The sequence below is a fragment of the Sturnira hondurensis genome, unplaced genomic scaffold (genome assembly GCF_014824575.4).
Source record: "Sturnira hondurensis isolate 20B ecotype Veracruz unplaced genomic scaffold, ASM1482457v3 Scaffold0007036, whole genome shotgun sequence".
NCBI lineage: Eukaryota > Metazoa > Chordata > Mammalia > Chiroptera > Phyllostomidae > Sturnira > Sturnira hondurensis.
The window spans coordinates 2,448,710-2,466,791 of record NW_028079667.1 but is presented as its reverse complement, the minus strand read 5'-3'; the positions used below and the strand labels follow the sequence as shown (position 1 = coordinate 2,466,791).

The window sequence follows — 18,082 nt, the reverse complement described above, 5'->3', positions numbered from 1 at the left end:
GACAAAAACAAAAAAAACACCTCTCTTGTCAACACAAGGTTAGCATTCAGCTTTCCCTTGACGATGACCTACAGACAGAGAATCATCCGCGGGTCAGAAGACACTTACCGCATGGATTTTCTCTTCATGATGGCAAGATCCTCGTGTCGTCGACACACACTCGGGGCAGCACTGGTTGGCGGCTATCTGAAGCGCTTCTCCCTGAGCATTTAAAACAGCTCAGTGTAAAACAGCGGCAGCGAACAGTCACAGCGCTTCATTGTGCCCCAAGCCATCTCGGATCCACTCAATCTCATGAGTTTCCACAGGTGACAACAGACAAGATAAACCGGATAAACTAACAAAAAAGATTCTCTCTGTCAAGAGGAGCTTTTCTCAAAGATAAAAGGAATCCCCTTGTGTAAGTAATTTTTTTGAAAACTGTCTATATCTTTTCACATGTAATGAAGTGAAGAATTCTATTCACTAGAAATGCTTCATCTGAGTGTCACACAAGAACAACAGTGAGGGTAAGGGAAGGAACTGTTATCCTGACTTGGGTAGGGGTGAGGGGTGGCCACAGAGCCGGCAGTTTTCCAGGTATCCTATGGAGGCTGGATGCAGTCAGCAGCAGGGAGCCGAGATTCTGAGGTTCCCCTTTGTCTGGGATGCACAGTAGCAAGGCAACAGACTGAAGGACAAAGCTGGGAGGGGAAACAGCATTGTTGAGGTATCATCTGTACTGTGGGGAGCTGGGTAGAATTCATGGGCTCCAGTAAAGATCTACATTGCCTTTCAAGGCTTCTATAATTGCAGCTCTGTCTCCTAACAAGATCAGATACCATCAAGGGAATCTGATCCCATGCCATATCCCAGGACTTATTGGGAAGTTGTCACATTCACTAACGATCCGTTTACCACAGTGGAGAATCCATTTATCTAAGAGTTATTAAAACTATGAAGCAAAGAGCTATGTTTGTCCTTGGGGCCAGTGATTCTCCTATTAGATCCTCTGAATTGTCTTATCCCATATATATATATATATATATATATATATATATATATATATATACACACACACACATACATGTATGAATCTTTTATATATATATTGTCTTATCCCATATATATATATGTGTGTGTGTGTGTGTGTGTGTGTGTGTATCTTATATATATGTATTTTATATATATATATGGGATAAGACAATATATATATAAAAGATTCATACATGTATATATATATATATATAAGATACATATATATAAGATACACATATATATATATATTAGCATTTCCTCAAATCTAGAGATGTGGCAGAACAGGCAATGAGTAATTTTGGTCAAAAATGGAAGGAAATATTGTATTAACCATGAAATTATACCTTGGTCACAGAATAAAAGTCTACAGAGAATTCAGCTTCTAGAATGAAAAAAGNTTTTCCCATATATATATATATATATATATATATATATATATACACACACATACATGTATGAATCTTTTATATATATATTGTCTTATCTTATGGGATAAGACAATATATATATAAAAGATTCATACATGTATATATATGTATATAAAAGATACATATATATAAGATACACATATATATATATATTAGCGTTTCCTCAAATCTAGAGATGTGGCAGAACAGGCAATGAGTAATTTTGGTCAAAAATGGAAGGAAATATTGCATTAACCATGAAATTATACCTTGGTCACAGAATAAAAGTCTACAGAGAATTCAGCTTCTAGAATGAAAAAAGTGTGTATGTGTTCATGTTTCCTTGTTATTTTGGGCTGCATCTATTTAAAAAATTGTGCTTACAAGAGAATTGTAATTTTACATAACTACATTCACAAGAGTGGGTGAGAAATGGGAGTTAAGATTTTACAACTGTTAACCCATAAAACAGGTAAATACACCAGTAATGGTAAGCACCAAATTCTTCCTACTTGCTTTATAAAGGAGAAACATAAGACATGAGATCTTATAAAATTCTTTGTACTGTATAATATTAATGACTTTTCAGTAAGGTGGCCTCTGAACCCCAAGAGAAAACTACACTTGTATAATTTCCACTAAGACAGTAAAATGTAGAAACTACACTTGCCTAATTTGCACTAAGAATTTCATACAGCTAGGAAATGAGATAAACCAAGTGTTGCTTATATTCTAACATGAAAACAGGGAAGAAAGGCAGCTAAAATGAGAGATTTCAAGGGATATCATATGCCCCCAAATTAGCTTTCTTTTTTTCCTTTTTATTGACTTTATTGGGTGATGCTGGTTAACAGAATTACATAGGTTTCAGGTGCACAGTTCTACAACGCCATCTGTACCCCATACTGTCTGTTCCACACCCCAAGTCACGTCTGCTCATCACCCTTTATCCCCTCACATTCCCCTCTACTGGCCCCCACTCCCTCCCCCAGCAATCACCACAATGGTGCCATGTCCATGAGCTTTTCTCTTTTCTTTCTTTTTTTTTTAACTTATTTTTAGAGGGGAAAGGAAGGAGAGAGGAAGGAAACATCAATGTATGGTTGCTTCTTGTGCAACCCCTGCAGGGAACTGGCCCCTGCCAAAAACTGGCCTGCAACCCAGGCATGTGCCCTGCCTGGGAATCGAACCGCGATCCTGTGGTTCGCAGGCCCGCGCTCAATCCACTGAGCTACGCCAGCCAGGGCTTCTCTTTTACTTCTTTTTTGCTCAATCCTCCCAACCCTCCCCCACCCCACCCAGCACCCCCCAACAACTGTAAACCTGCTCTCTATCTATAACTCTGCCTCTATTTTGCTTGTTCGCTCATTTGGTTCGTTACACTCCACACACGATAGTTTTCTTTGCTGTGCATAAAAACTGATTTTCAGGTTCGGCCCTCAAAGCTCATTTCATAAACGTGATGCCCCTTGTTCATGAGTGGCAGCAGAGGGGTCTCCACTGAGAGTCTATCTGCAGAACTTCCGGTTGAACACGAAAGGTGATTTGGAGCTACAGACGAGCAAAAAGTTCTGCATGTGGGTGCTCAGAGAAGGACAGCCAGGGAGTTCTGGCTACGGAAGCATGGAACCTCACACAGCCGTGCGCACTGTGGTCTAAGTGGAACACATAAGCCTGTTGCTCCTGCAGGTTTTGCATTGGGAGCTGCTGGGAAGTGGCCACATGGGCAAGATGCATGAATGAAGATTATTAGGGGAGCTGGGCAAGATTACTTGTCTAGGATCTAGAAGAACCAACTAAAAATAATTATGATATTTGATAATTGTAGTTAACACATTTTTAGTACTTAGAATAGCCAGGTACTCTTCTAAGTACATATATATATATCTATATATAGATATATATATAGATATATATACACACGCACACATACACACATTTATGTATGTGCAAAAGTAGGTTTACAATTGTTAGCATGGAAAAATATATAACGTAAGGCTACACTGTACATTTTGTGTACTCACAGCTGTAAACCTACTTTTGCCCACCCCGTGCATATCCACATATATGTGTGTATGTGTGACGCCTGTCCAGAAAGTATCCAGCCATGTACTACAAAAAAGACATTTTTTAAAGAAGATACAAGATAAAAGAAACATTGTACATAGGCCCTGGCTGGTGTAGCTCAGTGGATTGAGCACGGGCCTGTGAAGCAAAGGGTCACCGGTTCAATGCCCAGTCAGGGCACATGCCTGGGTTGCAGGCCAGTTCCCAGCAGGGGACACATGAGAGGCAACCACACATTGATGTTTCTATCCCACTCTTTCTCCTTCCCATCCCCTGTCTCTAAAAATAAATAAATAAAATATTTTTTAAAAAAGAAACATTGTACATAGGACAATGATGCCTCAGTCCCCTTCAAAGTAGGCACCTTGAGAGCTCACACAGTTCTACCCATCGCCATCAGCTGCCCTGTAATATTTTCCTGAATATGCTACCTGAAATAGCCACCTGGCTACTCTGTGGACACTTCAAACTCAGCATGCCCCAAACTGAAATCATCATTTCCCTCCCTGTTGGGATGCTTTTCTTCACTCTCTTACATTCTCAATATCTGTTGATGGCTCCGCTCACCAACTAGTCATCAAGTCATAAATATGGGAGCCATCTCTCCTTGTTCTTCCCCTTGCCTTCCTACTTTCATCCAGTCCTGGTGACTTATCCCCCAAAGATTTCTTGATCCTGCCCTTTCCTCTTGATGCCAACACTACCAGTGCTCTGACTTTAGTACTCATCTTCTCATCTGGATTAACCTCACGGCCTCTGATCTAGTTTCCTCATTTTTACTATTATGTATTATCTTTTAAAGACCAGACAGATGGGCCCTGGCTGGCATGGCTCAGTGGATTGAGTGCCAAGCCTGTGAACCAAAGGGTCACTGGTTTGATTCCCAGGCTGGGCACACGCCTGGGTTGCTGACCAGGTCCCCAGTTGGGGTGTGTGTAAGAGGCAACTACACATTGATGTTTCTCTCCCTCTCTTTCTCCCTCCCTTCCCTTCTCTCCAAAAATAAATAAATAAAATATTTAAAAAATAAAAACCAGAGAAATGGTTCTAAAAGGAAAAGCTGTCCATTATATTGATATACCTGAAAACTTCATTAGTATTCTAATGAATTTTATTTTTAAAATAAAATTTTAAGGTATATCAATATAATGGATATTGATATATCCATTATATCAATATAATGATATTGATATATCATTATATTGATATGAAGCTTCATAGTACACTATGTAAGGTTCTCCATAACCATGAACTTATCAACTCTATAGCCCTGCCTCTCGCTTACTCATACAGTCAGTCAAATAATATGCATTGAGTGCCTACCATGCAGGTGCTATTGTAGGTGCTGAGGAAATACAGTGAACAAAAGAGATGGTAAACAAGAAATATAAGTAAACTATAGAGTATGCCAGACAGTAGTTAGTGCCAAGAAGAAAACCAAAGCATGAAAGACGGACAGGAAATATGTGGTAGGGGTGGAGGACTGCAATTTTAAATACAAAGACATTCAGGCAAAAATTAAAGGAAGTAAAAGATCAAGGCGTATGTATGTCTTGAAGAAAAACAGAGGTCGTTTTTCTTCATAGAGCACAAAGGCCCCACGGCAGAAGTGTGCCCAGCACATCCAGTGAACAGTAAGCAGGCATGATGTCTAAAGTGGAGTGAGCAAGGGAGAGAACACTCGGCTAATGGAAAGGGCACAAGAGCACCTTAAACTATGTGAGGAGTTACCATAAGAAGAGAAGCAACATTATCTGACTTCAATTTCAAAAGGCTCACCCTGGCTACTATTTCAAGATTATAGTGGAAAAGACAAATACAGAAGCAGTGAAGTAGGTTAAGAGGTTACTCTGAGAATGAAACAAAAGATGGTAACAAGTGGAACCAGAGTAAGAGCAGAGAAGCTGCACATAGAAGGCAGTGCTTCACACAGAGCTGGCAGCGCGGCCCATGTCCTAGATGCGGGATGTGGGAGAATGTGGGGCGTAGAGACGATGCTGTTTTCTGGCCTGAGGAAGGGGAAGAAGGGAATTGCCTTTTTTTGAGATGAGAAAAATCAGGAAAGGAACCAATGGAGAGGGATAAAAATCATATTTGGTACAGATCAAGGGTCATAAACTTTTCCGCAAAGAACCAGACAGTAAATACTCTTAGCCTTTGGTCTACGTCACAACTATACAACTCTTGTTACTATAATGCAATTCATAAACACATGAGTCTGTCTGTGTTTTAATAAAACTTTATTTATGGGCACTGAAACTTAATATTTTCACATCATGAAATATTGTCTATTTTCACATCATGAAATATTATCTCTGTTGATCATTTCTAACCTTTTTAAAATGCAAAAAACATTGTTTCTTCACAGCTCAGACAGGGTAAATTCTGTCAGCTGACCCCTTGTATAGAACACATTTTGTTTTCAGTAATACACTCTATGTCTTCGAACATTTAATTCAGGGCTCTTTCTGTAATATCACAATTATTCATGTGATGGAGAGGAGGGTGCGTTTTTATGTTGTCATGGCTGTTAACACGACCAGCTCAGATTCTGACATGAATTACTCAGAAAGCTACGTAGTGATCTTTTAGGAGTGTTTACTGCATAAAATAGGAAGTCCCTTAATATACCACAAAATATTATCAAATTTAACAACACGTGATGTACACCAGCTTCTCAGAAATATACCCCTGCAGAAACTGAGTCAGACCTTAAAGGTGTACAGAACCTTCACTCCAAGGTTAGAAACAAACAGAAATTTATTAGCACTAGATGGTATAAAAGCTCAAGATTAATTATTGTCAGGGGGAAGAAAACTAAAAATATAAAGTATGCTTGTGAAATTGACAGAATAATTTTTTTGAAAACATAATTGGTCTTCTCCAGGGAGTTTCAAATGTTTGAATTTTAAGCTTAAGCTTTTTTATTTTAATAGACCCACTTAAAAAGAAATGAGCCAGCATCTGGAAAAAAATATTCTAACAACATAGATGTGTACTTAGGGGAAAAAAACTAAACATTTTTAACAAGGGAAAGAATGAATTTATTCCTCATACATTTGGTCAAATAGCAGATTTCTTGAGTCCAAGCTTCTCAAGGCAGCACAATAATGCAATCAGAACAAACAATGTTTTTAGGAAACCATCTTTAAGAAGTTGATCCTAAATAGGATAAATCATTTGGGGATTAAAAAGAAAACAGTTGAATAAATTATCCACAAACGCCAAAAAAGAAAGTCGATTCTGACTTTCAATCCATTCAATGGCTTGTACACACTGTGGTTAGTATCAGTGGCTTTGGCAACTGTCAGAGCCAGAAAAAATCTCTGAGTGACAGTTGGTTTATTAATTACATAATTATGGTTAAGTTGCTTAAAATCTCTAGGTTTCACTTAGCTCATCTGTAAAGTGGAGAAAAAGATATCTAACCCACAAACAGGGAATGGAATAACATTTGTAAAACTTTTAACTGAGAGACCTGGTCCAGAGAACCAAATGCTCAATAAAGAGAAATTAAGATATTTTTAAATATGAAATGCAAAAACTCTCTCCTGCATTTCAGAAAGCTTCCAATTAGTTTGGGATAAATGTCATAACAAGAAGGCGGAAAGAAATGCAAAAACCCTACTATTGTTCACTGACTTTACCAATACATTTAGGACATAGTTAGCATTATCATACCTTCTCAAAGTCACACTGAGGGTTTCTGCAAACAGCAGGTTTGCAGATAACAATATCACCATGGCAACGGCAGTTCTGGCATGAATCAGGCTTCCAAGTTGTGGCATCCTACAAAGAAGCATAAGCTCTGAGTTAAAAACTGATCAGTCAGGGTGTGAGCACACAAAAGCAGCACCATCAACAGCCCCGGAGCCTGAACAATTAAAAGGCAAAGGACAAGTCACAGGCCCACATAGTGCTTGCTGGGCACTGACTAAACCTCAAGAGGCAGGGAAAGCAGTATAATCCATTTCACCACAGTCAACCCACGTAGCCAAAGACAAGGGCATGCAGCACAGAGCTGTCGATACCCAGAGTAAAAACCATTGATTGACCCGAAACGCCAGGAGGACAAGCTGCTCCCTGACTTGAAGTTTCTTGTTAAGCAGCAGAAATCATCAGAGCCTGTTTAAAGGAAAATGACACTTGGACTAGCACTAACCAGCATTTCCCAGCTCTTTGCTACTACCTACTTTAACGCTCATCAGAAACAAGAAGAACTTGAGTAAGTAGTTCAAAATTTTTAAGGCAGCTCAGCCAACACACTCGTAAGGGAACTCGGACATGCAATATGGCTTCAGCAGCAAAGGCACCTGGGAAATGTTGGACTCTCTGTTTAACTCTCTGAAGCCTCAGCCTTGGCTGACTACCCCGAAAACTATAATACTGCCCAAATATAACCATAATGCCGCAGGAAGGAGGTTAATGAATGTCTATAGTGTGATAACTGCCTGATGTTATTTGTTAACTTAGGCATGCATTGTTCTTTCTGGTGGTCTACCTGACTACCCACCGCTTGGTTTTACTATTAACCCTCTAGGCAAAGGGATCCTGTCCTGGGAGGGGCATGGCTTTTTCCTGGCCTATCACCACTGGGAGTAGCTGCTTTGTCCTTGTAGGTGAGTTTCTCCTATTAAAGCTCTGACGAAGTGGAATAAGGCCACATGTCAGTTTTTCTAAATCAGTCCTGAACTCAGACTTTTGGGGCTTTCCCCCAACAGCACCGCGTGGCTGTTACGTGCCCAGCTGCTTGCTAGGCACATGGAGTTACAATAAAGCATGATCCATAAGGGTCCCACCGATTAGTTTGGATTATGAACATGAAGGCATTAAATAAACATAAATCGATGACGCTATAGTCTCAACAAATTGGAAAAGAAAGTAACGGTCATAAAAGAAAAGTGAAACTGAGCTCAGTGCAAAAATGTCTCGGAGATTTCCCTCCTGTTTCGCACCATCCATCACCATGTCAAACCCAAACTACAGCTGTGCCCGCTCTGAAGGACCTTTGAGCCCAACTGTCGCACAGAACACACAGAGGCCAGCTCCTGTCCTTTGCAAGGCTGCTATGGTGGCTTCGAATTGAAGCAGTGACGATACCATAGACTGCAGCAGCATATGTTTTCCCAGAGATTTCCTAACCTAAATTCCTATTTTATATGAGTTGAAAACAGCTATCCTGTTTGGCTGAGTTTTAAACACTCAACCTCTTTGAAGAGTGCTGTTCCTGCTATTCTCTGGTTTCAAACTATGACGTGGCTCACCTTTACTTCTGATGGGATAAAGTGTAGTCATAATCAGGCACTCACCTCCCACTCTGGTCCTGGCAAATCTGAGTCCTGAGACTTTCATCCCTCCACTCAAGTTGATCAAGCCATTGGACAGACCCAGCCTCCCTCGTCTGGTCTCACACTTTATCCTCTTTCCGGGACCCCCGCTCCTCTTTCACTTCCCCAGAGACAGTTTGCAAACCAACATGCTTCCTTTCAGCCTCAACCTCAAGGATAAATGTTACCTAACCCTCGACCCTGCACAACACACACCCACACTCAGGTATGTCTCTTCACTGATTCTCTGTGACCTCACTGCTTCCTGCATTCATTTAAATTGCTGTTAGCTTGCTAGACCAGAATGGAAGCCCCTCAGAAGCAGGCACTGTCCTTGATTGTGACTGTAGGTCCTTCATAAAGCAAGGATTGTAATGGAATTCAGAACTCAGGGTGCCTGAGAATCTAGGAAACCCCCCCACTAATCTGGCTTGGGGAATGGAGAAGCAGAGGATGGCCCCTGAGAGCTACTTTGCATTACTCTGACAACTTGGTTAGCTTCATAGTTATGTTAAAAGAGCTGGGCCAGCCACTGTGGCAAGGGACATGGGCACGACTTTCAGATGTATCCTGCCTTGTGACTTAGCCTGTGAGCTTACGGCACATGCGTTAGCCTGGGAGGCAGTTCCCTGGTTATAGCGCCAACATGAGAAGCAGGGGAGTGGTTCCCCCGTGTTACCAGGAGATGCCTGCCAGGCCTGGGAATGGCAGCTGAATGAATGTAAGATACTGGAGGACTGGCAGAATGTAGCCCATTGTGGGAAGAGTCAGACATGGGGTCCTGTAGGAAGCTTGGGCCAGGATTTAAAGTAATCATGACACCCTTTCACTCTCTTGGCCATACGGGTTGAAAGGGTGCAGAAGGACCCCCACTGGCCCTCCCTGGGAAGGTACCATGTGGTTTTGAATTCAGAGTGAGAGAACACAGTAACATGGCTGATGGTGCTGGGGATTACGGGACCTGAACAGCCAAGCACAGATTAATGGGAGATGCCTGAGATGTTGAGCCGTGACTGGGAATGTTGAGCCGCAGACTTTTTTTTTTTTTAACCTGAAATGCAGTACCTCTGACTGGCACATTCTGAAACTGGCCTGACGTTGTGAAAGGGAAGCAGGAGTGTGCGTGAGGCAGGGGGAGTATTTTAAAGAGAGTGGGACTTAATGGCAGAATTCCGCCAGCATTCTAAATCTGTATAACTTTTAAATAAACAATTCCTTTACTTTTCACCGAACTCTGGCACTGGGAGTCTTGGTGGTAGGCAATCAGGCCCACATATCTGTTTCAGAATTGCATAGGCTGGAACTCTGTAACAGGTTCACAGTTCATAAGCTGCTTAGTGAAGACATTTTGCTTCTTTCTAAAAATTCTCATCCTTTTTTTCTCAGTCAACCAAGTCAAGTGCTATTAAAATACTTTGGGGCAGAGTACAAGCAGTGTCCAGTTTCCTGACAGAGTCATCAGAACGCTAGCATTTGAGTTGAACTAGATGAGCTGGAAAACAGGCAGATGCTAGCAACACTTCCACACCAAAAGACTGGAATCCCATGTAATGGTTAACACTATGTGTCAGCCTGGCTAGGACATAATACCCAGTGGTTTGGTCAAACACCAGCCTGGATGGATGGATGCTGCTGGGAAGATGTTTTGTAGATGTGATTAACACTTACAATCCATTGATTAAATAAGTAAAAGAGACTACTTTCAATAACAAGGTTGAGCCTAATCCAAGCAGTTGAGGGTTTTTAAAGCAAAAAGTGAGGTTTCCTAAAGAGGGAGCAATTCAGCCTCAAAACCGTAACACAGAAATTCTGCTGGAATTTCTATACCACTAGGCTGCCCTGCAAATTTCAGAATTTCAGCTTCAACTCTTGCCTGAATTTTCAACTTGCTAGCCGGCCTCACAGACTGGAACTTGCCAGCTGCCATGACTGCACAAGCCAGCTCCTTAAAAATAATGTCTCCTAAGCGTTCCACTTCTCTGAAGGACCATGTCTGACATACCAACACTGTACTGATTTCCTTGGATATGCGCAGCCCTCCTGAGCAAAAATGAAGTCAATCCTTTCAGGTTAAGAAATGTTAAATGCATACATAATCTCTTGGGGAATGTGCCTCAAAACCAAAGTCACTTAAGAAATATAAAATACATCTGAGGTGAGATTACATTTCCAGTGGCCAATTCACAAAACATCAAAATCAAAACAAATGAGTACTAGAAGCTGCTTTGGAAAAGCTCTGAATTTCTTTTTTCTTTATTGTTATAGCGCATTCCTCTGAAAATGGCAATAGTGTGCCCACGTCGACTCAACCAAACAGTAACGACAAGTAGGTAAGAAAAAACAAATTCCATTCTCAAGCACAATGTAATATGTTTCCCGCTGATTTCAAGAAAACAGCATTAGTTTCAGGATACAGATTAAGTAAAAATGACACCTTCACTGACTATGAACAAAAAATGACTATGAACAAAGCCAGCAGCTACCAGTTATTGATCATTATCTTATGCCTGACTCTTGAGGCAGGAACCACTGGTGATAGGAGGCCTCTGCGGTACTGGAGGCGGGTGGCCTAGTTTGCTCTCTCAACCTCTGCCATCATCCTAGAGGGCTGAACCCAGCAGAAAGGGAGGTAAGTGCCTACTGATACTATTTTGCAAAGCACTTACCTGCACGACAACCCTGTGGAGCTGGCGCCATCCTTATTGTGACTATTCCCATTTTACTGAGGAGGAGGAGTCAAGAGATGGAGCAATTTGCCCAAGTTCTCAAAGCCCTATGAGCTCTAAGAGCTCAGACTGCCTGTGCTTCATGCCACCAGTGAATCTTGGAGTCACCATTTATGAACTGGTGAGTCCCTTATCAAGTTAAGGCCTCTGTGTCCCAGGATCCTCAACTGTAAAGTAGGGGTGATACTGTGTTTAATTCATGGGGTTATTGAAAAAATGAAATGAGATGATGTATTTAAAGAGATCTGAGAAGTGCCTGGAAATTACTAAGGGTTCACTCAACATAATTTATTTTTTTAAACCAAATGCTTTCTACAATGTCACGGGCATTTAACAAATATCCTGTAAACATTTCCTTTTCTCAGAGTGGAAAGAGTCCCATAGGTACCTTGAGTTTCCTCTTCCAGACTACGCAGGTAAAACAAAGTGAAATTACTACTGAATCGAGGCCTAGCACTGAGACTCTACGAAGAATCTAGGGCTTTGAAGCAGAAGGGAGGAATGGACCCCTACGAGCCGATGGCGTTTGCAGGACTACTTAGGTCACTGAAAAGCCTCTGTCTCGCTAAGCCGACATCACCATGAATCCATGTCTTCATTGCACTCAGATGGTGGGTGGCGATACTGCCTCCACGTGCTCCTTTGAGGTCAGTGTGGCTCTCAGGCACCAGTCACCTTTACTGTCCAGATGCGGCATTCTCCCACTGGGTGTCAAGCTCTCCTCCGCACCTCAGTTATTTCCTCAGTGACCCCAGACTCCGAGACAGTCCATTACTTTTTGTAGCAGCCCTCCATCACTGGGTTTGCCCTATTGTTTGGCTCTAAACAGTAGAGTTCTAAAACCATGGAAGAATTTTTCCCTTTTGTTCATAGAATCATAATTTTTCTTTATGTTAATTCCAAATTAAATTTAGTTGGGCCCAGCCCAGCCTTCCTGAATTCGCTTACCTGTCTGTCTTCCTACCACACTATGACTCTTCAAGGACAGAGGTCTCATTCTATTCCTCTTTGTACATGCTCATCACCCCGCACAGTTCCTTAGTGTTGGGTGAATTCATTAATGAACAACCTTGAGTATTTTCTTACCCTCAAGATAATATCTGTCCATGTGAATTGAGATACCCCAGTTAGGATGCAAGACCTTGAAGAAATAACATTTAAGTGATGTCACTACAAAGTCCCCATCATGTTGAAGGTTACTACTTCACTCAATCAAACTGTTTTTGCAAAAAACAAAAACAAACAAACAAAAAGAACCCTTCATCTAGGCATCAGACTTGTCCCCAAAAAATGTCCTGATGATGTCTTCATAGAGTAAATAATTTATAGTTAATTTTTAAATAAAGTAAGCCCTTTACCAAGGCCTGGGCAGATGGCCATATATTTTTTTAGATCTAAAACTTTAAGAATCAATTTCTGTGGTCCCATAAAATTGCTTTATGACAGTAGGGATACTAGAGTTCCTCAATAGCTAAAACTCTGGATAAAGTCATAAAGACCAAAGGAATAACATTGTAAAATAAGTTTTACAGATTTTCCATGTTACTACGGCAATTCTGTTGCTTTAGAATCCTATCTTCCAATCTAACACACTCTGCAATAGAAATAGTCTTTATATAGTTTTTCTCTAAAATATAGATTAAAGGATTAGTTTTGACAAACCTAAAAAGCAATGAAAATATAATCTGTTTAAACAGGTTTTTATATTTTTAATAACAGGTGAATAAAATGTTCTTGCAAATAATGCAGTACCTCCATCCCCAAATATTTTTAAAATAATGGCAAGATGCTTCAAGAAAAAGAAGAAAAAAAACTTATTTCACTTGGTTAAGTATTACTGAACATTTAATGAGTACTAAATATGAACAATGACTATATTCCTCATCAGTACTCAAATTTCTGGGGGAAATTATAGTATTCTATAAGAGCAGTATATCAACTGTCAAGATAAATTTTCTTTCATTTAAACGGTATAATAACCCTACTTTAATTATTGATTAATTCATCTCATTTTAAATTCTCTTGATTTCTTGCACCAAGAATGAGAAAGAAGCAATAAAGCGTCCCCAAAGCAATGCTTTCAAAATTGTGTGTAAAATATGCCTTTCTGTAAAAAAAAACCATACATGGAAACAAAGTATGGAATTATATAAACCAGTAAGTGAAGGGTATTCATTCCTGGGTGTGAATTCCAGGTGATTTTTAGTTTTTTTCTTTATTCTTATCCATATTTTCTATTTTTTCAATAATAAAAATATGTAACTTATGTGATTTTAGCGTATTAAAATCTCCTAGAAAAGCCTGACCAGTAATGATAAATATACGTGCTTCCCATTTATTCAATGAAACATATTTCTCTAAAGATTTTTCTCAGAAATCTCAGATTCCTAAAACCACCTCTTGGTAACCTATTGTCAGGATAGAGAGCTGAGAGAACCTCCTGGGTGGGAAGAGGTTGATCAGGACCCCTGACTTCCCAGAATTGGGGGGAATGGCTGTGGGCAACTTTGGGCCTCAAGTCCCTGTATGCATGTATCCTGAAAGATGGCACAATGCTCTCCCCTCCTTTGTTTCTTTAGTTTCTTTTCCTAGTTCTGATGCATTTCTAGCATCAACCTTCTGTTCTTATGGTAGGCCCTTAGGAGACCCAAAGCCTCCTTAGTCAAACAGGAGGACCCATCTGGAGACCACGTGGTGAGGGTGCAAGTCTGGGGCTGACCAAGGAGAGCTGCTGGGAGCACCATGGAGGAGGTGGATGCTATGAGTCTCCCCGAGCACCTCCTGGGTGGTGTATCTTGGTACTTAGAGCAAGCCATATTCCAAGGCACAGTGACGACCCCATGATAGGACCGTCATAGTCATGATACCTTCTCTACTGCTTAAAAAGTTCCAGTGACTTCTTATTTCTCTCTCTGACCTCATTCCCTGTCCTCTCTCCCAAACCATTCCTACCAGGCTCTAGCAACCCTGGTTTTATTGCTGTTCCTGGAACTACCATATATGTTCCCAGCTGAGATCCATAGAAGCTCAGATCCATAGAACACACCATTCTCTCTGCTTGGATCGCTCTTTCCCCAAATATCAACATGGCTTATTGCTGCCCTTCATTCAGTAGCTGCTCACACACCACCTCCTCAGGCAGTACCTTACTATCAATCTATCCCTTTACTCTGTTTTCTTCCTAGCACCCACCACCTGACATTATATCATGCAGGTGCTAATTGATGGTGTCTCTCTTCCCCAATGAAACGAAAGCCCAGGAGAGCAGGAATTTTATTTGTTTTGTTCACTACTGTATCCCTAATGCCTAGAACAGTTTTCACACATAGCAGGTGAAACTTATATGATCTTCTAAAGTTATTTTTTTAAACACAAGGTAGAAGAACAGATGTAGAATTGGAGCTTTGGAGTCAAGCTGCCATGGGGGGAATGGAGTTACTTACGACAACCTACCAAATATATAATAGTCAGACATTTATCTAAACTTCTCCAGTTATCTCCAAACTTCCTTGCACTCTGTGAAGCTTTTAAAAATTAACTGTGTTCCCTACTTGTCCTTCAAAGCAATGAAACAGCCACAGTATTCAACGGGGCCTCATGTCTTCATTCCCGGAGGTTCATTTTCCTGACAAGTCTGGTTTTCAGGAAGGATAATCCATAAAGAACAATTCTTTGACCCTGCTCCAGTTCGGGCACAGAAATAATGGTTCTTGTTTGGCAAGGCACCATAAGGAAGCAAATCAATAACTTTCATGAGGTTATTTTACAGTTCACGTCTTTCCCCAAGTGCCTTTCCTCAGACAGCTTAGGTAAACAATACATTCTCCATTTGGTCTCATTTTAAAATTCATGTAAAACTTCTCATGTAAGTAACACTTACTATTAAGAAAAAACTGAATCCTTGCGTTTACATGCAATTTTTATCTTTCAGGAAGAGAAAATATAAATTAATGCCAAATAAAAGTGAAAAAGGCAAACCACTTCTTGTCTCAACCCTATCTCAAGGGCTTGCTCCATATAGTGTAACGCCCCCTTACGGAGTTTCTTCTTTTCCATACCAAGGACCTACTTAGTTTCCAATGTCAGCATCCTGCAGTGGTTAGCTTGCACCTCATCTCTTTGTGCTGCTGCCTCAAAATGATCAACTTGAGGGCATCAGCCACAAGAATATCATTCGGATACAGAAAGAACAGCATGGATCACAGATGAAAAAATGGCTGCTAGGGATAACTGCAAATGTCTTTGTTCAGTTGCTGGCAAAAGAACGTGAATAGTATGGCAAATTAGCATCATTTTCTCGTACACATATCTTCTTAGAATAGTGTGGTACCACAGGTGGAGCCAGGGAAAGGTAAGGGACCAAGCTATCGCCAAAGGCCAGTCCTTCTCCAGGTCCCCAAACACTCACCATGTCACTTCTCCTCCCAGCATCCTGCGAACAAGGTCACACTGCCCTTGTTCTATAGATGACGGAATAGAACTGAAGAAAAAGGCTGAGTGAATTATCCAGAGCACATCCAGTAATGGGTAAATCTGGGATTCAAACCCATCCTTTTTCTTCTATGATATATATATATGAAATATATATATATATATATATATATATATTTCATATATATATATCATAGAAGCGCCTCAGACAGCTTCTATATATATCATTGTATGATATATATATATCATATATGATATATATATCATACAATGAGTGTCATATATTTTATGGCAGTCTTATCATTCTTACTTTCACCTTCTCACTTTAATGGGTCAAGGTGAGACACACTGGGGCGGCACTGCCAAACTTGCAGAGCAACAAACTGTGAGGTTAAGTGACTCACCCACCTAACACGATCCCTGCGCCTGCCACAGCACACCCTCGCCCTCCTAATCTAACTTCCATACGTGTTCCAAGCATCAGCTGAAATGCCACTTCCTCGGGAAGGCATGCTCTGCCTCCTCGGCCGAGCCAGTGTTCCCTGCCTCGTGTTTGCAAAGCTCTTCCTGCTTCCACAAAGCCAGACTGACTCCTCCAATTTCCATTTTCCATAGAAAAGAAATAGAGATTCTTTCGCATTCCTAGATTTTAGATTTCTTCCTAAAATATGTTAAGATAGATATGATTACCAACTCCATTTTACAGAGGAAGGACACAAGGTTCAGAGAGGTTAAGTAATGTTTCCAAGGCTTGTAAGTGATGGAACCTATATTTGAATCAGCATCATTGGATTCTGAAGATTATGTTTTTCCCACCATCCCTACCTCCGTATCCACAGCCTCGGCCTATGAACACAGGTTATATACCACACTATCTCAGGTAACCATGCCAATACGGTAGGGTGAGTAAACTTGGGCTCAAATATCAGTTCAATAACTTCCTAGCTTCGGGACCTTGGACAAATCTCTTAGTGTTTCTGAGTCTCCATGTCCTAATATATAAACTAAGGAGAAGATAGGACCCAATAGGGAGACAGTAGAGATGAAATAATCTAATGAGTATACTTAGCACAGCCATGGCCCACAGGTAACACTCAGTAAATAGGAGCTGAGTCTGGTGGTCATTTGCCACCATCTTAACCTGTAGATCATGGTCTTTTCTGTGACAGAAGAATAAGGGGAGCATTTAGAGATTTAGAAAATCCCTCCAGCTCCCACAATAAGAGAAAGTTAACTTTCCCACAGCTTAAATGTTTACAAAATATTCCAGTACAGGGCTGTGGAAACTATACCCCTGGAGGGGTATCTGGGGGGGAAATCTCTTCAAAATACAGAATACAATTAATTCCCCAATAAATGTGCTTCCCATTCTAAATTCTGAAACAGTGGGGACACAGGCTTAGCCCTGAAGTCCTCCTAATTTTTCCATCTCCTCTAACACAATCCTATTATAGTAAAAGCCCAGCAAAGAGCACCTCAATGACAAAACAAATTCCTATAGACGTTAACGTTATAAAAATTTCTATAATGATTAAAAAGCCTGCCTCAAATTTCCACTGAAGCAATCCAGACGCTAGGGAGACTCTCACAGAGCTTGAACTAGTAATTGACTGTTTTCCCTCTAACAATTCAGCTCTCAGACTTCATTTCATTCTCCTAAGGCAAATGGAGAAAAAAATTAAACATTCAAAATGTTGGCAGACAAAATAAAACTATAGATATACCATCACCTCTTATATTAAAATTATTTATTTTCTTGTCTTCCTCTTCCACTAGATCATTATCATTCATTTTATAATTAGTTGTTTACTTATCTTTCTCCCTTCCCAAGAGGAAGAACAATTTCTTTATATATAAGCAGCTTTGCATTCTCATAGTAAATGAAACATAACAGGCACTTACATTGTTTCTGACAGAGTGGATAAATGGATGGATGGATGAGTGGATATTTTCAAAATTAAATAATTGCTAGCTATTTTGTAATGTACTTGTCGAAAGTCAAATACATGGACAACAGCGCTTTACTCCCCATGCTGCCCTAGAAAGCCTGCCCCCCGGCGGCGGCGGCAGCCATCTGCAGTAGGCGCTGCTGAGGCTCTTGTTTCCT

The 18,082-nt window shown here is 40.6% G+C and overlaps 1 protein-coding gene across 2 annotated transcripts in view; it reads right to left on the bottom strand.

Annotated features, from left to right (window-relative positions):
* The window catches only part of FRAS1 (Fraser extracellular matrix complex subunit 1), a 425,396-nt gene that overhangs the window by 260,671 nt on the left and 146,643 nt on the right, over nucleotides 1-18,082 (bottom strand). For both annotated transcript variants that reach the window (XM_037051016.1, XM_037051015.1), the window contains exons 3-4: nucleotides 7,173-7,280; nucleotides 109-201 (exon numbers count right to left, since the gene is read on the bottom strand). In XM_037051016.1, the coding sequence (XP_036906911.1) occupies nucleotides 109-201; nucleotides 7,173-7,280 (201 nt within the window). The remainder of the gene's footprint in view (nucleotides 1-108; nucleotides 202-7,172; nucleotides 7,281-18,082) is intronic.